This window comes from Myotis nattereri, assembly GCF_964212035.1.
Source record: "Myotis nattereri genome assembly, chromosome: 8".
In the NCBI taxonomy this organism is placed as follows: Eukaryota; Metazoa; Chordata; class Mammalia; order Chiroptera; family Vespertilionidae; genus Myotis; species Myotis nattereri.
Window position 1 is genome coordinate 56,861,598 of NC_138083.1, and position 25,023 is coordinate 56,886,620.

General features: G+C 47.1%; 1 protein-coding gene across 1 annotated transcript; it reads right to left on the minus strand.

Moving 5' to 3' along the window:
- Positions 1-138: 138 nt before the first annotated feature.
- Positions 139-24,024, minus strand: ENOSF1 (enolase superfamily member 1; the record flags this gene model as incomplete). The annotated part of the gene is given in 14 exon segments (XM_081096554.1): positions 139-815; positions 1,815-1,896; positions 3,820-3,864; positions 3,866-3,917; positions 4,177-4,298; positions 4,300-4,304; positions 5,077-5,118; positions 7,518-7,652; positions 11,065-11,152; positions 11,387-11,394; positions 13,682-13,716; positions 18,371-18,479; positions 20,263-20,776; positions 23,960-24,024. Coding segments are annotated over 14 exon segments (1,404 nt in total). The 3' UTR covers positions 139-713.
- Positions 24,025-25,023: the final 999 nt, after the last annotated feature.

Genomic DNA, 25,023 nt, shown 5'->3' on the forward strand with positions numbered 1-25,023 from the left:
TTTCTGGTCAGGGCATATACCCAGGTTGTGGGTTCAATCCCCAGTTGGGGTCAGTGCAGGAGGCAACTGATAGATGTTTCTCTCTCAAGGTTTCTCCCTCTCCCTCTCGCTAAAAAATCAGTAACATTTTTTTTTCTTCCATTGTTTAGGATAAAGGTTTTTTTTAAAAAGGGTTATTTTAAAAAAGACTGCGAAATAGCCTTTCGCTCATAGTTCAGTACAGTGTAAATTCTGTAATGTGCTTAGAATGAGCTGGAAAAGAGATGCTAAACCACTCTGGGCTAATTAGTGGAATCTTTATCTTTGTTGCATCCCAGATACCCCACGGTGCTGCAGAACTATTTTTATTCTGCTAATGTATGAAATGTTAAATAGAATAAGGAATTGTTCCAACAAGTTATGCAACATGCTGCTTATTTTCAAAGTACAGTTTAATGTCTGGGTACCAGCACTTGATAGAAATCTTATAAGAACATCTTATACTTTGAGCTAGTTACATTTAAATTTGTTTAAGGCCTAAGTAGGAGAGTATGTTTACTTGCTAAAAGAATTAAGTAGTAATAATTACTGTGCTGATTCTTGAGGATAATATAACTTTCAGCTGAATTTGTTTTCACTGGTAGATGATTTTCTTTCCCTATTTTCATAAAACCAGACCCAAGAAATTTTAAGCCTTTTCACTTAAAAAAGAAGTGGGTGTGAGGGCCGAACCTTTAATTCCCTTGAGCCGTGAGGAGTTTCTTCCAGACTTCACCATCTGGGTATTGGTGTTTCTTTATAGATTCCTCCTTCATTTCTGTGGAATAGCCAGCTTCCTGTAAGAGACAAAAAAACAAACAAACAAAAAACAACAGTGTTAACAACCACTTTTGTTTTTAGCAAAAAAAACACATTTGTTTTATGTATTTCTGCTGCTCCTAAATATGCTTTTAAAGCTAAGCTAAAGGCAACTGAATTAGTACTTTTAAAATAAATGTTCTGGTTGTTTGAAATGGAGGAGAGGGCCACTTCTAGGATTAGTGCACAAATCAAGTTTCCTCTGATAGCTCCGCTTCTGAAAATGAGGCCTGCCCTGGACCCTGTTGAGGGTGAATGGCCCAGATCACACAACTGCACTCACACCTCGTCAGCTGACTAGCCTGCTAGTTGGGGCCAGTTTATTTGTTTTGTTTGCACAAGGAAAGCACATTTTAAGGTCTCAGCTGGCGAGGAAAAGGTGGCATTAGAGGGGCCTTGTTGGGCAGTTTCACCCCCAAACCCTGACCTGTAGGCCTTGGGAATTTGGTATTGACTAACTAAAAAGCCATTGGTTTCTAGATATGAAAATAAACTCTTAAGGAGTCAAAGCTTTGTGCACTAGGGTCTAGCTCAGTGGTCGGCAAACCGCGGCTCGCGAGCCATATGTGGCTCTTTGGCCCCTTGAGTGTGGCTCTTCCACAAAATACCACATGCGGGCATGCACGTACAGTGCGATTGAAACTTCGTGGCCCATGCGCAGAAGTCGGTTTTCGACCTGGGCGAGTCTTTTGAAGAAGTGGCGTTAGAAGAAGTGTGGGGGTACGTTCACTGAGGTCAACCCCTCAGATTGAGGACGTTTTTAGCAAAGGCCAGTTTAGGAGTACCGTAATTAAATTAATAACAAAGTACCTACCTATATAGTTTAAGTTTAAAAAATTTGGCTCTCTAAAGAAATTTCAGTTGTTGTACTGTTGATATTTGGCTCTGTTGACTAATGCGTTTGCCGACCACTGGTCTAGCTCAGGAGAACCAATGCAACTGTGACTGGCTTGGGAGGCCTTCCTGCCCAAGCTCACCTTAGGAGGCAGGTAGGAAGCATTCTTGATTGTCACAGGATACTTGAAATGTTCATGCAGGTGGTCAACATATTTGCACATCCTAGGAGGAAAGAATCAGGTGGAGTATTAATGCCTTAAGTTAGCTCATTCACTTGGTGGCAACTGTTAAAGCAGAACGGGTGACACCACAGTGAAGAAAGGGTGGACGTGGTCAAGGCTCGGCTGATAACCACGCTTCCCTCAACCTCTGTGCCTCAGGTTCTTATCTATAAAATAAAGCAATGTGGAGGCTTGGATGAAATGAACCAAAGTCTCTTAACTAAAGGTTTTGTGACCCCAAAAGGATTCAATTTAGACTCCATAAGGATCTGGAATTATTTGGGTGCCTTTCGCCAAAAGTTAGATGAATAGATTAAAATCACCAAACGGGGTCCCTTCCAGCTATACACACGATTTAGAAGAGCACAGGTTTTAGGATCAGACCAATCTGTTCAAACTTGGTATCAGCCACTTTGTAGTTTTGTTATATGGAGCAAATGGCCTAACTGCTGCCTAACTTTAGTCACCAGCTAATGAACAGCTGCTGTGAGGGACAGGCATGTGCCCTGTGCAGGGGATACACAAGGAATTGGCAAGAGAGGGCCTCGTGCTTTCAGTGGACACAAATACTAAGTCATTGACTATATACTGTTTGCTCCCTCTAACCTGTAAAGAACAGATGAACCAGCCCCATGGGAGAGACAGCTGGGCCTTGAAGACTGAACAGAGAACAATGTTCACACAGAGAAATCACAACGCAGAGGCGTTGAGGTGTGACAGCAGTGTCTGTCTGTGGCTTTCTGCCAGCACAGTGCCATCCCTGAGCGGTGAGGCCTGCTTTCAGGGGAGCGGCAGGAGGCACTTTCCGTCACTCCTGGGCCGTCACAGTGCACAGCGCTCAGGGCTGACCCTCTTTCTCATCCCTCAAGGCCTGCAAGGTTGGTTGGAACCCCCCTTGGTCCTGCCTTCAGGAACTGAAATGAGGGGCAAAAGCAGAATATCCTAGGAGTGTTTATTTTTTATGGTTTAAAATACTTTAGAGAGAGAAGAGATATTAGGGAACTCTATAAACTTCTTTTTCCCTAAGAATCCTGATTAAAAGTCAATACACAGAACACTGTCCAGCAGTTCCAGTGTATTTCCAGTACTGTATATGGAATGCTTTCGGGACAGTTATTAGAAGAAGGTAATGTAAAAACGTACAATATTAATACTTCCTAAATGTCCCTTAACAAAAGAAATACAAGTCTCTGGAAAAAACAAATACTGTAGACATATTAAAAGGCAGCATGTGCCTACTCAACACCCAGCTTAAGAAAGGATTCAGTACTTTATAACTGAAGCCCCTATATGCCCTTCCAGGTCCATTTCTCTCACAATCCTGAGTCTGGTATTTACCTTTCCCATGCATGTTTTTATGCTTTCACTATATTTTCTAGTGAGCTTTCTGCATACCACATTTACTTCCAGGAGGCACGAAAGCATAATGAATCTGCATGTGTGCAGGCGACTGGAAGGAGACTGTCTTAGTTTAAAGCTCACGTGGGTCATGTTGAGAAATCAGAGGGAACTACATGGCAATGGTGTGACCAGGTCAGGGAGGAGTCCAGTGCTAGGAAGAGGAGTTGGGCAGGGCAGAGAATACACCGATGATGGAAGTGGGGCTTTAGAAAGTCAGAAACAGGTGCTGGTTGAAGGAGTTCTGGTTTCCATCAGGTTGAAAAAATCACCTTCTCCCCTACCTCCGTGTACTTACAAAACAAGGTGATTCAGCTACCAAGAACCCACTCCACTAAGTGAAAAATAACTACTTACTATAGGGTCTTCCTTGTTGCTGTCCCATGTGAAGTGGGAGCAAAACCAACCTGGCCTTTGAGTCGCAGGATGTCCCCAAGGACAGGGTTCTTAGAGCCTCTGGTCACCAGAGCAGGAATAAAAGATCTGGGCTGAGGGACACAGTGGAAGTTAACGCCACATTACTCACCTGTTTGTGAGGCTTGCAGAGACTGATATGAAGTCAAATAGAATCATGCTGAACCAATTCACAGAGGCCAACTCCACCAGCATGGGGGCAAACAGGAACTAAAATGAAGGCAGATTTCTATGGAATGCCAGGCGTAGGGCAGAGAGAGGGAAGGGGTGAGAACCTGCAGTTGTTACTGCCGGCAAGGAGTTAAATCATCCATTAATGTTTAGGGATGAAATTCCAGGATGAAAATCATCAAAGATCCCCTGATTACGCCTAAGAGAAAAAAAAATTAAATGGAAAACTACAGAGGGAACCACAGGTGTCTGTGGGCAGGGAAAGGGAGGTTCGGTCTGCAGGCTGCCACACCCTTACTTTCAAATTTCTTGGCCATCAGCAACACTGAGAGGTTCTCATTGACACTTCCCAGCCTGCAGCTGTCAATCTGGAGAAACTGCAGGGCTTTCGCCTGTAGGAGCTGCTTAAACGTCACTCTGGTGGCACTGGGAACAGAATGTCAGGAAGATCGGCAGAAGCATCGGCCTTGGCCTTCGGGGTCTGCGAACCTGGCAACACGCCAATTCCAAGACCTTCCGGAAGCCTGGACTGTATTTATTCTGTTCTCACTTGGCATGAGTCAAGCCCTGATCGTCCAGGCGGGGGCCGTCCGATCGCCTCTTTACAAACCTGCAGGGGGAACTGTGTGAGTCATGGAAAACCACACCGCGCGCCGCCTCTTACGGAGTAACTGTCACAGCAAAGCGAAGCCGCAGATGCCACACGGCGACGGGGACGAGCAGATGGCACAGAGGACAAAACAGAGCGGTGGCGAAGCAGCCCTGCCCCTTTTGCGGGGGAACCAGAGTCTGTTCCCTCTCCCTGCGCTGCCCGTGGGCTGGCTGCCGCAGGTTTTGGCAGGCGGGCGTGCTCCGTTTGTAAGCACAGCGCGTGAACGCGGTCATGTTTACTCAAATTGGAAGCTGGCTTTCTTAGACCCACACAGTGTATTTTATGCCTTGGCAAGTAGCAAGTTTAAATGGCTGCCTTCTACATTTCCATTAGACACTTTGGAAAGAATAAAAGACCTTAGTCATATGAATTATAGAACAATCCAGAAACTTTTGACTATAGCTGACTCTTGACCCTAATGAAGTGCTGTAAGATGACCCAGTTTCTAAGATTATGAACATTTTCCAACTCAAAATACTAGGGATGTACCCGGACATCAGACGATGTCCTCCCTAGGCGGACCGACCCCGAGGAGACGTCACATACCTGCTCTCCCGTGGCAACGCCAATGCCTAATGGAATCAATGCCTATAAAATATAAGGCAGCCTACTGTTATTTTTCTAAGTTATCGAACTGAGAATTTAGTGTTTAAAAGTTTAGAGCTATCTAACTAATGTTTGACGATTCAGACCTGATTGCTGCGGAGTGGGATGAGGCGCTCAGGGGCAATGTGTGCACAGGGGAGGGGCTGTGTGTGTCTGCAGAGGAAGGACAGCGCTCGTCCACCTGCTGCCATTAGATCCTTTCCTGGCCATGGCTCTGCAGATGCTGGAGCCGGAGCCGGGGCAGAGGTGAGGAACTGGGAGGAGACAGCCACGCCACAGTGGCTCCTCAGAGACTTGAGGCGCTCAGCCTCTGACTCCTTCCTAGAGGCCACCACTCCTTTCTTCCCATCTTGTCTCCCTGATGAGCCCCCTTGGTGGTTACTCGAGAGCCCTGTCGCCTCCAGCTCAGTGGGTGCCCACAGATGCCACTCTACAGGTTGGGTCAGCTGGCGAGGTGCTGGAATCTTCTGGCGATGCTGCTCTTTCTGTCCCCCCTGAAGCTACTTCACACCCCACCACCTGGGCTCTAGGCCTGCCACTCCCCACTCCCTGCCCCAATGGCACTGCAGAGCCACGCTCCCCCTCCCCTCCCCCCCACCCAGGTGTCTTCATTTTCTCCCTGGCTTGGCCTTCCCATTGTTTAGGAAACTGAATCAATGAGGCCAATGGCTACACTTTCTGGGCTATGGGTAGGGAGGGCAGTGGTAGAGGAGGAAAGCCACTTGACTTATAGTCATTCTACCATCTTTAAAGCATATATATTTCTGACTCTGAAGAAGTACCAAATTTTATTTCCACCCTTAAATATTTCCTGAATCTGCCCTGTTCAAGCTGCCCTCTACCCCCATTCATGCAAAAGCCTCCCAGCCTCCACTTTTTTTCTGCCCACTCCTCACCCCTCCTGTACCCGTGTCACCCACCACCCTACATGTTGCTACCAGGCAAATCATCTTTATTCCCATTCTCTCATTCAAGAGCCTACAGTGCCTCACTGTGTTCAGCTGCATCTTCTGAGCAGGTGGACCCCACAACTTGGCCCTACGCGCCTGCCTTCCCCACAACCCCAACTCAGCACCCCCATCCATCGGGTCCCTCCACAGCCCCACTGTCCTGGCTCAGCTTCCCCTCCCCACCCCCCCGCCTTGGCTCCCCTGCCCCTTCTTCAGATGCCTCCTGAGAAGATGACCTCCAGACATAAACAAAACCTGGGAGGGTTGAAGCCCAGAAGAGCTTCCGAGGAGGCTTTCCAGGTGGCAGTGGTTCTGGTCCCTGATTGGACAAGTCGGCAGCCACTGGGACACGGCTATGCCACTGGAACCCCAAGGCAGAAAGTCCTGTTTACCCATGAGCCCTCACCAGACTCTCATTCTGAGGCAATTCCTGGGAAGATTTCCGCTGTGTTTAAATTAAAGGCGACGGTCACTCCACGGCTCCTGCTCGGTGTCCCTCACCTGCAGCGCAGCTTTCCTTACAGATCAGCTCTGCCGTAGCTCCAGGAGGGGCTCCTGCCGTTCAGCCCACACCCGGCTCCCTCCGTGACCTTCTTTCTATGCCCTCAGCACGCAGGGCCCGTCCCACGTCCCACCTGTCTGTTTCATGGATCTTAGTTTTTCTCCCCGGCCAGGCTGTGAAGTGGGAAAGTGGCGGGCGTTCCTCAAGCACAGGTTTTTGTAAGCATCTGATTCCTTACTCACCCAGCAGCCTATCGTTGAATATGGCTGCTCATGGAGCTTGCTCCTGTCAGAGGAATCCAAAAGCTAGAGCTCCCAGAAGTTACAGTTTTCCTTCTAAAGTTCACCAGCTGGTTGGTTTATATATCAGTGCTGTAAGCTGGGCTAATGGGAAACCCTCCCTGAGATGGGATGTTTCTCACCTGTTCTGATAAATCAGGGAGAGAGGCCAGCCCCCAGTTAGGGTGGATTTGAGGAAGAGGGGTCCTGGTTCGAAGGACACAGACAGGCAGCCTTCTCTTGGGGAGGCCTGACGTTGACAGAGCTAAGCAAGCCTTTTCTTCTGAGTCATCTGGAGGGATCTACATTTTTTTGTTTTGTTCTGGATGAACAAAATATTTTACTATCAGTCAGATTTCTCTATTTACAAAGCATGACAACCATGTCTATTTACATTAACAGGATGACTGGTAGCCTTTCAGCTTTTAGCCATTTTCTTTCTCTACAATAAACAGAAATAAAGGGCAGTAGATAAACTGAAGTGAACAAAAGCATGACAGGTCTGCAAGCCAGTGCCAGTAACAAGTTACAATTATTTCAGCTGCTTATCAGGAAAAGGAAAAGGAATTGTAGGATCTGTTGCAGCCACTCTGGAAAACCAAACAGAAATCCATGGCAGTGACAGGACACCAGCAGCTGCAGTTTCTCTACCTTGGAGATGGTGGCGTGGCCCAGAATGTCATCAGGAGAGGTGGGCTCCTCAATCCACAGAGGCTTGAACTCGGCCAGCTTTGCCATCCACTCCACTGCCTCGGGCACATCCCAGCGCTGGTTGGCATCCATCATCTGTAAGGGAGATCCTTCGTGGTGAGGTCTGCCAGTGCTGACCTTGCAGGGCTGTGGCTCCGGGGCAGCAAATGTCACTCGGTGCCACCTGCCAACAGAGCGAGGGAGCCTGACATTTCTTCTTTTGGAGGATCAGCAAGCAGCTGTAATAAAGGAAGCCAAAGAGCAGCCACAGAGACCAGGATTTTGGCTACAGATACTGCAAGTCCTCAAATAACATCACTACATTATAATGTTGAGATGCTGTAGGAATTTAACTCTTGTTTATATCAGTTAGACTACGGTAAAATTGATTCTGTGATAGATCGTTTCACTCAGAGTCACAGACCCTATCAACAACATTGAGGACTTACTGTATCTTCGAAGGAGATGTCCAGAAGGGCCCATGACAGGTGCTCACAGGCCCTGGAGCTCTGACCCAATCTGCATGTAGATGCCACCCGAAAACATTTGTGTTGCAGTGTTCATTGTTTGTAGGAACCGCTTTATCACATTCTGAATCATACGCAGCCAATACTAAGTTTGTTCAATGGTCATTTATAGGTGGCTGGCACGATAACAAATAATCCAAACTCCACCATTAATTTAGCACCTATGCCACTAGGCATTTTATGCATTTTGTCTAATTTAATGTTTATAATAACTCTATGAGGCAGTTCATATTAACCCATTTTACAGATAAGAAAACTGATATGCAGAGAAGTAATTTTCCCATGAATAAGTCAAGTAAATGGTGAGCTCAAGTCTAGGCCTCTCACTCCAAGGCCCTAGCTCTCTGTGTGCAGAGATCCTGCTTGGAAGCCAGGTGCTGGGTATGCAGAAACTAACAAAGGACTCTTCCATCCCCGACATTATCACGCTTTGAGAAGAGCACAGAAACAGCTATCTCTAGTACAGCAATTTTCAACCTTTTCACCTCTTGGCACACATAAACTAATTACTAAAGTACTGTGGCACATAAAAAATACAGTTTTTGTTGACCTGACCAAAAAAAAGGGTATAATTTTGATTTACAAATACACACACACACACCCGAAACAGTAATTATCTACCCTTTTTGCTCTAAAGTGACTTTAAAAAATCAGATGCTTATGTCCTTGCAGGTGTGGTCCCATCACCAAAAGGTTGCCAATTCAATTTCCAGTCACGGTACATGCCCAGGTTATGAGCTCGATCCCTGGTAGGGGGCGTGCAGGAAGCAGCCGATCAATGTTTCGCTCTCACTTCCATGTTTCTCCCCCTCTCTCTCTCTACAAAAAAAAGACAACAACAACAAAAAATCAGGTGCCTATACTTTGTATATAAGGATTTCTGGCACCAGGAATTAACCAATCAGATGCTACCTTATGTGACCTGGTGTGGGGGGCTGTTTCTCTCTTTTCCATGTCCCGCATGGAAAAGGAAACAGTCCATTTGCTGAGTGGAGGAGCTGGGGATTAAGAAATTAAAGAAAGACCAAGACGCAGAAATAGATTTTAAGCTGGGGCCAGGTGGGCGCCATCCTCTCTGATGGAGAGGCGGCAAAAGGCAGGCTGAGCCACACAGCAGGTTTATTTTAAAGGCCTAGATTTACATATCTAGTTCCGCCTCTGCCTGATTAACATGTCCAGCCTTATTGAGGAAGCATGTTCCCAGGCAGTGGCTCTGCCTATGCTCTGAGTTCAGCTGACAATAATTATAAGAAAATGCCTAGGTGCCTCCCAGGCGGCCCTCTACAACGTGGGGCAACTCTATATATGACCTATATATTTATGGTTCAAAACAGGGCACTTACACCCAACAGCTACTGTTCGGTTGGCTGTTGTCATATTTTTACTTGACAGTCCAAGGGAAGAGAGGTCAGTGCCCCTGACTAAATACTCAGGTATTGAAAGTTTTAACAATTCTTGCAGCACACAGGTTGAAAACTGTTGTGCCATGTGGTAAGAGTGCCCTCATGAAACATTATGAGACCCAGAAGACAGTACACACAGAATCAATCCTATATAATAAAAGGCTAATATGCAAATAGACTGAATGATGAAACCACTGGTGGCTATGATGCGCACTGACCATCAGGGGGCAGACGCTCAATGCAGGAGATGTCCCTGGTGGTCAGTGCGCTCCCACAGGGGGAGAGCTGCTCAGCCAGAAGCTGGGCTCATGGCTGGGAAGTGCAGTGGCGGTGGCGGCAGCACTAAAGATGTCTGACTGCCGGCTTAGGCCTGCTCAGGGCCTAAGCCGGCAGTCAGACATCCCCCGAGGGCTCCTGGACTGCAAGAGGGCACAGGCCGGGCTGAGGGACCCCCTGCCCTGAGTGTACGAATTTCATGCACTGGGCCTCTAGTTATTATAAATAATTTTGATGAGGATGACCTCATAAGACAAAAGTAGCATTAATTCATGTATAAATAATGGGACATCTGATCCTAGACCAAGGACTCCAAACTTCTATTTTAACTTAAGAAATAAGTCTCTAAAACTTCATAAAAACATCTTATTGTGACTTCTTTTTATAAAAGTACTAAAGGCCCAGTGCACAAATTCATGCACCTTGAAACGAACTGTGGGTTGCGAGGCTGTGGTGGACACAGGGGCAGGTCTCGGCCCATCCTCCACACCCCCACCAGGCACCTCCCATCATGGCCCCCATCCCCTGTCTGCCAGCAGCCCCATTCCCGCCGCCTCTCCCACACGCTGATGGTGCAAAGCAATTGGGGCCAGCACCCTCAGCGGGTGCAAGTGGCGGTTGCTGCCCCGATCACCCCTGAGGGCTTCTCCACCACTGACAGCACCAAGCGATCAGCACCAGTGCAGCAGTGGGTGCGAGCAGGGCCAGCGCCGGCAGCAGGTGTGAGTGACACGTGGGAGCAAAAAATGTTCAGTAACCACCAGAGGCTCACCCTGATGACAGCGACCAGCACCCCGCCTTTTATGACTTCCTTTTATAAAAATATTTTACACATAATAATAAATGTTTTTAAAACTACACAGTTAGGAATACTGGTCCTTTCATTTATCTCAGTAAAAGTTCCAGCATTTCTTCAACAATAGCTCCCTGAGACGCACTTATCTAATGAGCTAGGAGTTGGTTGGACTTGTTAAGACGAGAGATCAAATGTTTGACACACTGGGGCACCAATGGGAGACCTGTATCTCAGCTGCATTCATTTTAGCAAGAAACCTTAATCTTGATCGGAACTAGTTCTGCAGAATAAGAAAATTTTAAACTATCAGCCCCCTCCATTGTGTGGGTTTTTTTTTTAAAGGGTTCATCTACTATAACAAGACCACAAAGCTGTACTTCCTCTGGCATTCAGTTGTAAAGCTCCCAATGTTTTTTAATCTTTACTTGAAATGAATTGTAGTTTGGCCCTGGACAAAGGCTTCCCATAAGACGGCTTGTTTCTCAGTGGGAGGAGAGGATATTTACCAAAGTCTTCTCAGGTCCAGTCATGTTTCTGATGAGTCGGCATCTGCAGATGTCATCCTGGAGATCGGCACCAACTTCCACCTTAAACCTGTAAGATCAATTCGGTTTGATAGTTCACGTCCCCTGACTTAGGAAAGAGAGCTGGATTTCCTGCGGAAGTGACCGTCTCTGTCAATAATTCACAGATCACATTCTCTAGTAACTTCTTGCTCTTTCCTCATCAATCTTCAGACAAATCACTTGAAAAACACACACACACCTGTTTTTCCAAGTAAAGAACGGTATCTCTTTACTCACCATCACGTCAATGACCGTCAATTACCTGCTGACCTAAAGTGGGAAGGAACTTGAGAGAGCAGTTAGATCTTTACCAACACTAACTGGGTGTTTGCTACCCCATGAAAAAGAATTAAGAACGCAAAAGCCACAGACTTGAAGAGGAGAGGAGGGGCCTGGGAAGGAGTGCTGAGTAAGCCATCCTGTTAGCTCCCGAATGAAGAGTACTCGTGATAAAACACCCTTCTCTACATGGTCCTTTATAAGAGGGCTTCCTCCTCCATCAACTCAGTGAGAGGCGGACCCCGCAGTTCAGGGGCCTGAGATGTGGGGGTTGAAGTGATTTGGGCACATAATCACTTGCAGCAGCAGAGATCTCCTTGACATCACAGCTGGCCACATTAGGAGCTTCCTTCATCTGTTTGGACACTCATCTTGAGACCTGGGCCCCCACACTGTTCCCCATGACTCTGCTGAAGCTGTTGTCTTGCTTTGCCAGGGGAGGCACGGGTCGGCCGGAGTGTGACACTGCCATGCGGAAGAGGTGCCACCACCACGGTGAGGCTGGCATCCTCTCCCTGGCTCTCCAGGCTCTCTGCCCTGCATACTCAATATCCAGGCTGCTGCTCCAGAAGAACCTCTCCTTTCCACGACGCCTACCCTCTGTGCCAACAAAGCCCCCGTGCAGAACAACACGCACACGCAGGCGTCTGCTGCCATTCTCTCCCCTCCGCTCGGGACTAGACACATTTCCATCCCAGGTGGGAGCGTCAGCTTCTGGATGCAGCTTCCTGGGGTGGGGGTCTCTGCAAGTTCTCCTCAGCCTTCCCTGGCTCACCAGCTACGACTGCTCCAGGCTCTCCTGGTTACGTGCAGAGAGGGAATGGGGCAGCATTTGCTGAGCACCTGCTAGGAATCCTAACTGTACTGGTCTTTTTTAGATACAGCAACTCTGAGGGAACCATGAATTAATATTATTCCTGCCCTAGCCGGTTTATCTCAGTGGATAGGGCGTTGGCCTGCGGACTGAAGGGTCCCAGGTTCGATTCCGGTCAAGGGCATGTACCTTGGCTGCGGGCACATCCCTAGTAGGGAGTATGCAGGAGGCAGCTGATCGATATTTCTCTCTCATCGATATTTCTAACTCTCTATCCCTCTCCCTTCCTCTCTGTAAAAAATAAATAAAATATATTTTAAAAATTTAAAAATATATATTATTCCTTATTTATAGGCGGAGAGAATATGAGGTTCAGAGAAGTTGAGCAACTTGCCCATGATCACACAGCAAGTACTTGCAGACGATGAGGGAAAAAGGTAAGATTTGATTCAGAATTCATCACATTTCTAAGCCTCTTCCCACTGCATCATGCTGCCTCCTTCAAGTCCTCACTCCCCCATCCTGTATTTAGCTGAGCAGTTCACAAGAATTCAGCCCTCTCAAACACACACACCACCCAGGGGTCTTGTTAAAAGGAAGATTCCGACCCAGCGGGTCTGGGGGGAGGCCTGGGAGTCTGCATTTCTGACCACCCAGGGGAGGCTGATGTACTTGTCCCACAGACCACACCCTGAGCAGCAAGCGGCCAGGCAGCCAGACTGAGAGCCATGGAAAACCTGGGGACTTATCCCAGCAAACGAGCCTCCTAGAGCTGCACTGATGCTCACAGTGACTAGGTTAAGAGATGATGGTCTGTCTTCTGCACTGCGTCAGGATCCAGAGCCACTGACAGCCAGGTTATCCAGAGGAAGATCCTAGGCCGCCAGGGCTCCACAACCACGCAGGAGGGAGACAGGAGAGAAAAGGAAAGGGTGATTCTGGAGAGGACACAGCCCAGGGGAAGAGAAGGGCTATCTCAGGAACCAGACTCCTGGGAACTCTGAAGATCTGGGACCAGCGACTGGAAGTTACATGGAAACAAAGAGCTCACGACACTGAAGCTCTTACTAACACGCGAAGCCCTCCAATCACGCAAAAGTGCCTCATAAAGTTACGCTTGCTGCTTCTGAAGGTTTTCAAGTAAAAGCTGAATCAGCGCTTGTTACTGATAGTGAAGCGTGGATTTCTCGGAATCTGCTTACACCGATTGGTGCTTGAAACCAGCGATCCCCAAGGTCTCTTTCAACTCCGATGTTCTAAGATTCCAATTAGGACTTTATGTCTCATCTTTGAAAAAAGAGCCTGGCTTAGGCTGAAACATCTCTTAGGTGTCCCTGCACGCCAGACTGCTCCTGGGAGAACCCTAGCCTTCTTAGTGCCCTCTCATCCTGGCTCTTCTCCATTGCTGAGCCTCTCGTGCTGCCAAGTGGAAAGGTCAAGTTCATTACCACACAAATAAGTTACCTGGTCCAGCCGCCCTTCAGTGCCTCGGTGCAGAGCTGCGGGGAGAAGAGCACAGCCATCACCAGACACTGAAAAGCTCTCTTGGTCTAACGAGCACCTCAGTCATTTCTGATCTGGTCCCACAAATGCTGTGGCTGCAGCAGGAACCAGAAGGACAGCCGTGTGTTGTTTAAATTCAGAGCAGAAACAGCTTAGCCAACAGCGTAACTCTTGGTATTTGCAGGGTGACTTTCCTTCCTCGTGTCTATGGGAACCATTTCTTTCATCGTCACAACACTCCTGCAGGAGGAATGGAGCACTCATATCCCTCTTTTTAAAGCTCTAATATTCTGTAGCATCCACAGAACTAGTGGGTGTAAGAGCAAGAAACGGAATCTAGTCTCCCTCGCTTTCCCTCAGCTGTGGGTGAGTATAGTATGAGGGGAAAGAGTGGTAAGTCAGCCCTACGATGATTGCATGCCATGTGCCAGGCACTGTGCTGCGAGCACTACACAACTTACAGCATTTTTCTGAATCCTCAAATCCCCCTTGAGGTAAAAGACTGTTTCCCCACCTCACAGTGAGGAAGCTGAGGCTCAGCTAGATTGCAGGTACCATTGCATACAGTTACGCTGCTGCCTCTGCTTGGGAATCAAATCCTAGGCTGTCGCCTTTCAGAACCCGAGGTGGGAGTCACAGGGAGTCCCAGCCTGTGTCCCCATCCTCTGTCAGAGCCCCATGTCCCCAATGTGAATGGCGTTGCTTTTGCTCAAGTATAAGTACTTCCAGAATGAGGCCTTGGAGTCGTAAGGATTTAGAAAGGCTAACAAGAAAATATTAAAACCCTTCCAGAACGCCTTTTCATTATTGTCAAGTATAGAAAATATCTTGAATTCACAACATAACACACTATTAAAGATGAAATAAAATGAATTTTCAGTTAGTCTAATACATGCAAAATGTTAAAGTACATGAAAACACTAGTCATAAACATTAAGTTGCTTACTATTATTGACTTACTTATAATATAATACATTTTTCATAAGTAATTTGAAGGTTAAAGTTAATTTGGGTCAGCATAATCATCCATTACTTACTTTTGGTGTTTTATTGAAAAGGCTTTATTTTGTTATTTCAGATGAAAAATAAGTGAAGTAACAAATTGAATGGGAATTTCTTTCTATCCTTTGCTTAGCCTATAAAATACTTCATCTATGTGTAAATGAGAAAGAAATTTTCTGTAAGCTTACTGCGTTACAGGGAACGTAACCAAAATAATCAAATCATCAACTTATGCCCAAAGCAATTAATTTATTAGAAAAAATTGTTATAAGCTTGTTGGGTGTTACCATTGCTACAATATTAAAATTCTCGGTTCATTTACTAGGATGATTGTTGAGGTACTGTTTTACTATGAATCATATCCTGGGAGAAAGACCTTTGAAAGTATTTGAAACATGCTCTTAGGACATACATGGCCTCTGGGTGAAAAAGCTCTCAGATGATACTTGTTCTCATATGGAGCATCAGGGCTGAACCAACCATCCGGTGTTTCCTAGGGCTTCTGTTAATGGGATACGGAATCATTATAGTGCAGATATTCATACCCTACTGTTGCGAGAAGACAGAATCCTTCAGCCCTTGATGGTTGGTGCTCTTGCATTAAAGCCATTTGAAGAGAGAGTGTCTCAGAGAGAGGTGTACCATTATCTACATCAAACCTTCGTCTCACCGATGAGATGGTTGCTAGACATCACTGACGGAAGCACAGCTCTGGTTTGTGTCACAAAGACAAGAGCATTTAACTAAAGCGAAGGATGATCTCATCTTACAGCTCTAAGAGACGCACAAGCAACACCGATATATTCACCTATAGCAGTGATTTTCAACCGTTTTCATCTGATGGCACACATAAACTAAATACTAAAATTATACGGCACACCAAGAAGTATACTATATGTTTTGCTGATCTGACCAAAAAGAAATAGGCAAAATGTTGATTCATTCATACTGTTGTGTTGGCTGCTGTCATTTTTTTATTTGACAGTCTAAGAGAAAAGAGGTCAGTGCCCCTGAATAGTCAGGTATTGCATGTTTTAAAAATTCTTGCAGCACACCAATGTGCCTGCCATGGAACTCCAGCTGAAAATCGGTGGATGTTACTTGCTCAAACTGAGGCCACTGCAAGAAGTTAACTAAGTTTGATGCATTCGATAAAAATTTGGGTTGTGGTAGTCTGATTCCAGTGTGGAGAAAAAGTCCACTTCAGGTTTGAATGTCTGATGCAATAGCTGAGAAATTCATCAGGGAAAAAAAATGGCCCTTGAAGGCAGCTTCTTGCTGACTAAACTCAGGGGTCCTCTGCTGTACTACATCACTCAGGACTCAACTCATGGACCTTCCACCATGGGAAGGACAACCATGGCTTCTGAGCCTGAGTGCTGATGGGAACCCTTAAGGCTGCTTTTGGTCTCTAAAAATTCCTTCTCTTTTCCTTTTCTTACTTAAAAACAACTGTATTGGTCTATTTAATACATTAAAAAAAAAAAAGTAATCCACCCTCCCCCCGACTCCATACACACACACACACACACACACACACAAGCACTCTCTTCCTGGTAATGAGGAAAGGCTATTTTCTTTCTCTTTTTTTGGATCATAAAAGAATGATTAGGTAAGTAATCTGATAAAGGATGCAGGAGAAATGTGATGAGCTCATGGGGTTTTTTTCATCTTTAATGTGAATACCCTGTAACACATTCCGTGAAACTACAGTGAGTCGCCTGATTTATGTAGCAAGGCTAAAGTTAAAATGGATTCTGTCATGTTGTGGTCTGAAAAAGGCAGAAGCCAACAACATCACCACAAAAGAGCCACTTAGTAAAGTCGTAAGGAGATGGAAATCGACTTACCCCTGCCTGAGAAGTCTATCAGGACAGCCGGGTGGGGTGGGCTCGGAGGAGGGGAGAGACTGTGCAGGCCCTAAAGCGCTGAACTCAGCAACTAGCCCAGAAGAGCCTCGCCTCGCGTCTGTGCTAGGAGCATGCACTGTGCACAGAGTCCCTCCTCTGTGAGCGAGTCAGCAGAGTCAAAGTCTTGGCTGTTAACAGAGAGTGGGTACAATGGCTTGCCCCAGAACGTATTTTGTAACCTTGCTGAGTTTTATGCAACCCTTGGGGTCGCCCTGTATGGTCTGAAGCATGGAGAAAGCAGGTTCATAAAATGCTCAACTTAAATCAGAGACAAGTCACAGGAGAAGCTGGAAACACAGCTCACAAATGCATCAAGGTCAGTGGTCACTGCCTTGGGGCTTAACGAAGAGGACAGGGAATTATGCTGAGTTTCCTCCCTTCTGTCTGGCAAATTCTTGGTTACCCTTCAAGACTCATCTCAAAGCTCCACCACCGCTCTGAAGCCATCTCTGACCCGCCTGGACAAGAAATCAAGCCTCTCTCCACGTGACTTTTTAAAAATAGCTCTTCTAAAAATACAGTTCTCACACTGCGCTATTATTTCCTTTGCATGTCACCCGAGGAGTTTGTGCATTTCTTCTCCTTAAATGTAGAACTGTCTCCTTTCTCTCTTTTTACTTTTATTTTTTAAATATATTTTTATCGATTTCAGAGAGGAAGGGAGAAGGAGAGAGAGATAGAAACACCAAGGAGGAGAGAGAATCATTGATTGGCTGCCTTCTGCACATCCCCGCACTGGGGATCGAGCCCACAACCTGGGCATGTGCCTTGACCGAGAATTGAACGTGACCTCCTGGTTCATAGGTCAATGCTCAACCACTGAGCCATGCCAGCCAGGCTCCTTTCTCTCTTTTAAACATTCTTATCTCCAGCACCTAACAAAGTTCTTGATACACGTGAGCACCGAAGAGGAGTTTGTAGAAGGACTGGCTGATGGCGTGATGGAATGCCATCTCTGTAGAAAGCTGGAACAGCGGCCACCTTGGTAGTATCCACTTACAGTTCAAGAAAGTTTCCCTTGGTGCTCTCTCTCTGTCTCTCTTTCTCCCTCCCTTCTTCTCTCCCTCTCCTTTTATCTGCTCAACAATATTAAAATCTTTCAGTGGGGCAAGACTTTGATTCTACAGCTAAGAGTGTTGATGGTGCAAATATCCACAGAGAATCACCACCACAGTTAGTGGCTAGTTGAGCAGCTGTCTGGATCTCAATTTCCTTATTCTGAAAACTGAGGGACTCAAGACCACCTCTGAGCTCTGGTCCAGCTCTGAGAGAAGGACAGCTAACTCATGGCTTAATGTGCATCCTACACAATCTGCTCTTCCCAGATGGGAGCTCTGACATTGGGCAGGGCCAAAGGCCTTTTCTGCATGAAGAGCAATGAACTTGAAACCAACTCAGTGTGAAGTATTTTGAAAAATTAGTAGACTCACTGTGTACATCACGGTAAGCCTTGCTATGTGAGTGCACATCAGTCCCTCCCATGTCCCTGAGTCACTCGCCTAGTTCAGGTCCTCAAAGCTCTGCAGAGAAATGGACTGAGATACAAGGAGTGTCCCGTAGTCTGTCCATGAGTACAAGGGGAGGGCCAAATTCTGCCACTTTTCATTTCTCCCAATGAAATGAAGAAAGCATGAAAGATTGTTTTCACTCACTTCGAGCAGCAAATACAGAGAAAGGCCAAACTGGAATCTCAGTGAAATTTAAGCATTCTGGAACCTTATGAGAATGTTCAACTCACCAACTTCAGTGCCTCTTCCCAGAGTGAAAGTAATTCCATGCCCCCTGAGTCCATCTTCCGCATCAGTCTCTAAGACGACACAGGCAGCCGAGTAGTCAGGGTCCGTGTGCTGCAGGGAAAATGTCCCCCACCCACATGACACACACATGAGAAATCTGAAACCTGACCGTGACATCACTAAGAGTAGAAAACACAACGGGAGATATGCTAGAAAAGCTCCAATCTGATGGAACCCTGGATAGACCTCAAGGAAAACGCAGGCACTCTCGTTGGACAACAGTGATGTTCTCCTGAAGGAGTCAAGTAATCTTAACAAGTGCACTGCGGACACTTTCCATGCCAGTGTGCAGGTGTGTCTCCTTTGACGGTCAGCTCAATTTTAAACCCACGAGTTTCATCCACAGCTATATTCACAATCAGCTTCAAACTGCACAAGCCAAGGTTTTAGAAGTTCCCACATAAAATTGGATTTCTCTTCATTGCAACCATTGAGAGCAGGATGTTTTTAAGGTGGGTGTTTTTAAAGTCATGTACCATAATATAAGAAAAGAGACATAAAGATTTTAAAAGGCAGTAAGAACTTAATCTCAGAAGAAAGGACATTCTTTTAAATGTAATAACTTTGTTTAGGTAGTATTTTTAAATGAGAGGCCTATTTTTATAAAATATTTCAGGTACACAAAGAGCACAGGTAAGGTAATGAACATCAGTGTGCCCCCCACCCACTTAAGAAGCACAATGTTAACAGTGTGAACTGGAGTCCTTAGGGACCCATTCTCTTCCCCCACTCAGGTGACAAATCACCATTGTTGTCACATGAATGTTTCTTTTTTTTTTTTAATATATTTTTATTGATTTTCTACAGAGAGGAAGGGAGAGGAATAGAGAGAAGCATTGATGAAAGAGAAACATCGATCAGCTGCCTCCTGCACACCTCCCACTGGGGATGTGCCTGCAACCAAGGTACATGCCCCTGACCGGAATCGAACCCGGGACCCTTCAGTCTGCAGGCTGACGCTCTATCCACTGAACCAAACCAGCCAGGGCACATGAATGTTTCTTACTTCCCAGCATGTGTTCACACATTCATACCCATCCTACCTTGTTTTTCTAGTGTAGTCAACTCATCAATGGACCAAGTGGGGGCAGTGAGGATCCAGTGGGTGACAGGCCTCCAAGAGACCCCGGGCCGAACTCATATATTTGGGAACCATTGCACTGAGATGGTGGTGGTGGTGATGCTCTGTCACTTTGGTAAGCAAAGCGCCCTTCAGTATTTAGGTAGGAGTCAACGTCGGTGCCTTTACTGCATCTCCAAAGATTGGTATTTGCTAAACTCTTTACAGTGACAAGTCCTTCCTAACCACATTTTCAGTCCTTTCACGAGAACCCCCTCTCACATGACTCAGTTACTAGGAGCTTGTTTGTCTGGCTTCCCAGCCAGACTGTGACTCCCTCATTTCATAGAAGGGCCCAAGAGGTCCAGAGGGATTAGGGACTTAGCCAGGTCACACAGCAGGCTGTGGCATAGGCAGGATCGCCACCAAAACGCCCAGCACCGGCTTCCTGGTCCCCAACACCAAGTTCTCAGTGCAGAAGCAGCCAGGGTTGTATGCTAGGGTTTTGTTGCTTATTACGCCTTTCTACCCTTTCCAGCAAGATGTGGAGTGTAAATGCAAAAACAGAAATATCCTACGCCAGCAAAAATGAAAGAAAAGAAAAAAACCGGGAGGGTGGAACGTTTCTGTTTGCTTTCGCTCCTTTTCCCAGCCGCCCCTTTACAAAACTCTTGCAAAGTTGGGAGCCTCCCAGGGCTGGCGGGGCTCCCCGCGCCTAAGCGGGCCCTGGCGTGGGCAAGGCGGGAGGGCACCCAGAGGTCGGTCAGCGCTCACCATGGCGTCCGAGCCGTGGCCCCCGAGTGACATGGGGAAGCGCACGTAGCGAGCCCGGAGATGCTGCCACCCACCATGGCGCCGCGCACCCGCAGCTGCCCGGCCACACCGACGGGTGTCGGGCGCGATCCCTGGTGCGCAGCGGGAGAGCGGCGGGAGCGGGCAGAGCCGGGCGCTGATTGGCTGCACGAGCCGCGGCACACAAGGGGGCGGGGCAGTGCGCGTGAATTTGGCTGGACCGGAGCTGCCCGTCTGGTTTCTGGTTCCCGAGGACCTACCGGCATTCCTGCAGCGTTTGCGCCCCGCGCTGGCCACTGCTTCCCTGCGCTGATCGGTCAGGGTCGCTGCAGACCCTGAGGCCAGGAGGCGCCCCCGAACCCCCCAGCCCCCCGCTCCTTTCGGCCTGCCAACTCGGGAGGTGACCTTCCGAAAGCGGCGCCCGAAGAAAGACGCCGGGTCTGACCACGGGCTCCGCTTCTGAGCCCGCAGGTTGTGGGCCCGCAGCCAAGGGGAACTGCGGGCGAGAAAATTCGACGAGTCTTTAAGTGACTTAAGCCTCAGTTTGCCACCTGATAAATTAAGAGGCGGGTCATCATCTATTACACCCCTGCTAATGTAAAACTGAAACTCACGAACACAAACAGCAGTGTGGTGGTTGCCAGAGAGAAAGGGGTGAGGAGGGAGGGGGTTCCTAATATAAGGTGACAGGAGAAGATTTCACTTTGGGTGGTGGGCACATGGTGCAATATACAGATCTTGTGACATAGAAACACACACCTGAACCGTTATGTTCATGTTAACCAATGTCACCCCAATCAATTTAATAAAAAATCTACACTAATAAAAGAGAAAGATGGTAATTGGCGTACGGCGATACTGTTTTCATTGGCTAATCAGGGCTATATGCAAATTAACTGCCAACTAAGATTGGCAGTTAACTGCCAACAAGATGGCGGCTAATTTGCATATGTAGGCACAATGCAGGGAGGCGAAAGGGAAAGCAGGAAGAAGCCCCCTGCCGCTGACAGTGATCGGAAACCCAGGGGGGAGCTAAGAGCTGGGGGGCAGGGCAAAGGCGGCCCTGGGGCCGCCTTTGCCCTGCCCCCCAGCCATGATCAGAGAATCAGGCACCTTTGTCGCCCTGGCCAGTGATAGCAGGAAGTAGGGGTGGAGCCAGCGATGGGAGCTGGGCAGGGTCGAAGCTGGCAGTCCCAGGAGCTAGGGGTCCCTTGCCTGGGCCTAAAGCGAAGCCCACAATCGCGGCGCCCCCCGCTGCCGCTGAAGGTCCCTGCTGCCCGGGCCAGATGCCTAGGCCAGAGGCGTTAGGCCTGGGCAGGGGCGGAGCCTGCAACTGCAGGGAGCTGGGGGTCCCCTGCCCAGGCCTGACACCTCTGCCAGAGGCCTCAGGCCTGGTCAAGGGGCCGATCCGGTGATTGGTGATCGGAGGGTGATGAGGGTCAACTCCTCTGGCCGAGGCATCAGGCCTGGGTGGGGGGCGGAGCCGGGGGTTGGGGGGATATGATGGTCCCCTTGCCCAGGCCTGAAGCCTGGGTCAGAGGCGTCAGGCTTGGGCGGGGGGTGGAGCAAGCGATCAGAGGGAGATGGGGGTCCCCTGCCCAGGCATGATTCCTGGGCCAGAGGCCTCAGGCCTGGGCGGGGGCCAGAGCCAGTGATCGGGGGGAGATGGGAGTCCCCTGTCCAAGCCTGACACCTCTGGCGGAGGCATCAGGCCTGGGCAAGGGGCCGATCAGGCGATCAGAGGGTGATGGGGGTCAACGCCTGAGGGCTCCCAGTATGTGAGAGGGGGCAGGCTGGGCTGAGGGACACTCCCCCCCCCCCACACACACACACACCCAGTGCATGAATTTCGTGCACCGGGCCCCTAGTAAATAAATAAAAAGCACTGTGCTTTAAAAAGGCACCAGACATAAGTGGCTATGTACTGTAAGATTCCATTTATATGAAATTCTAGAAATGTAAAATTATAGTGAGAAAACACTCAGGGTTTTCCAGGCTTAGGAATGAATGGAGGGGACTAACTGTAAAGAGGCATGAGGGAACTTTTTGGAAAGATGAAAAAGTTCTGTGGTACAAAAACCTTCGAGACCAAAAGTTGTCCTGAAAGAAAGGGTTTATTAAGCCACATGGTAGCCAGAGAAAGGACCAGGTTCTGGAGCATGCAGTCTAAAACAGCAGCAGGGCTAGATGAAGACAAACATGTCCACCATCCTGGCTCTTCATACATAAATTTTGGAGGCGAGGTAGGGAGCGAATTAAGTTGTTTGGAAAGAATTTACATCGGCTATAGATAAGGGTGGGGGCGGGAGGAGATTGGGGGAAATTCTGGGATGTCGAGTCTGTAAGGAAGAAGTACTTGCTGCTAGAGTGGTTGTGGGCAAGTCTGGAAAGTTTATGCATAAGAATGCAGTGGCATCTGACGGTCAGCTGTTCTTGCTAGATTATTGCTGAAATAGCTGCCCAAAAATTAATTCAAAGTTTCAACATACATTCAGGAATGTGGGCAATCAATCTTTTGTTGGATTTAGCCCGTGGCTACTCACTGATTAACTTCCCTTGTCTCTTCCTCCCAACCTCCCGCCTACTGGAATTTAATTTAGGACATCTCAGAATTTGTTCTCGCCAGTTGTATATCATGATTTTGGCAGTGGTTTCATGACTGTACAAATCTGTCAAAACTCATCTAATTGTTCACTTGATGGTGAATTTCATTGTATGTAAATAATAAACAAAAATGTGACTTCCCTCCTCCTCTTTGTACTTACTGAGTTTGAATTCTCTGAAATAGCACTAAAAACTTTCCAAGAATTCTCTTCTGTATTTGCTTTGGACTGGGTTTTGTCTAGGAATTTCTGTTAAACTGATGCCACCCTTTCTAATTTTCCAGCGATAATACGGATTACAAAACTAAACAGACAAACCAACAACCCAGATCTTTTGATCCTTTCAGGGGTATTAGAATAGGAGACATAAAAACATGCATTTAGTTTGCTAATCCCACAGTTATCTTTTCTCGATGTTTTAGGAGACCAAGGCTTTCCTTGAAAACAGTGCAATTATAAGTGAGTAGGAATGTGACAACCTTGAAGGTGTTGTAGCTTGTAGGAACGGTAGCAGGTGCTAGACCAGTGGGGTCAGACTGGACAAACTCCATACATGGGTTCCGGCTAGGAAATAATTCAGAGCCAAGACCCAAACTATAAGAGAACATTTATTTGGTAAATCACAGAAGTAGAAGTAATTCCTAGAAGAAACGGGCTTAGGAAACAAGTTACAGAGTTAAAGGAAGGGCCCTTGGAGCTTGGGAGTGAGGAAGCTAATGGTAAGGCACATGGTGGGGGTGGGGGTGGGGAAATGGGAAGGAAAGGGAAAGGCAAAAGCTGGGCATACTCTCAGGAGGGAGAGTGTGCTGGGTAGGCCTAATGGTTTTAAGGGTGGAGATTTCAGGGGAGGTCCCAGGGGAAGATCTCTATAGAATATTCAGCAGTTTTCCAGGAATGTCCTTTCAGGGTCATGGTCTCTGATTGGTCAGTGCCAGAGTAGCTGATCCTGAGGTCAGCCACATGGGGTCACTTGTCTGGTTTTGCTGCTTTTCTGGACTTTGAGCTGGAAATATAACTGAGACCTAAATGTTATCTCTAGGGAGGAAAGGTCACCCTGGGGTGAGGTCCTACCCTACCATTGTTCATTGCAAGACACCTGGGGCTTTCCACCCTGGTGACCTTCTTCTGTACTTGTCCCCATAGTCCTTGCTCATGTCTAACTGCCTCCCACAAAAGGACAAACCACTTTAAATAATTCAGTTTTCTATTAGGATCACTGTCAATCCTTTTGGTCAACTGCAAAGCTTTGCTTTTTATGTCACTGATCCCTATTACCACTTAGAATGGAGGCAGTTTTTTTGTTTGTTTTACTTGGGATTCTCAAAGTCCTTCAGCTTGCTTGTGTTAATTTGACCTTTAAGATGGCAGTGAAGCTGGACTGAATTCCTTCCTCTTGTAGGTGGGAATTCTGGTGTCCCTCCCAGTATCTCTGGAAGTGGTAGACTTTTTTTTTTCTCTTCCACTTACCCAAATCAGTTTCTGTATTCATTTCCTCATTGCATTTAAACTGTTCAGTGTGAAACCCAATGTTCTTTTTGTATCTTGTCAACCCTTCTGGACATTACCCTAATCCCTTTAGTGCCCTAAATGCCACAGACCCAAGCCTGTTGTGTAGCAGATTTGAAGGTTGATGATGGTAAGAGAGCTGAGCAACTACCTTACAGTTGAGTATCAGACATGTTTTTTAAAGGTTGGGGCCATTCCTTGCTAGTAGGGAATTTTCACAAATTGTCTATTTAACTTAACTGTCATTGTTTTACTAATTTTCTGGATATTTCCTTTTCTTCCATTTCCTTTTTTATTTAACTCAGCACTCTCACCACCTCATTCCTATCCTTTTAAAAAAAATCCAATTGATGAATTGAGTGATTCATTAAATTTTTGAATGGGGTGTTATAATCACTTTAAAAAAATATTTTGACTTCAGAGAGGAAGATACAGAAACATCTATGAGAGAGAACCATTGATCTGGCACCGATTTGCAACCGGGGCATATGCCCTGATGGGGAATTGAACTGACCTCCTGATTCATAGGTTGATGCTCAACCATCAAGCCACACCGGCTGGGCACAAATAATCATTCTGTTTGAAGTTTTACCACATGTGGTTAACCAATTCTTGAAAAATAGAAATTGAAAAA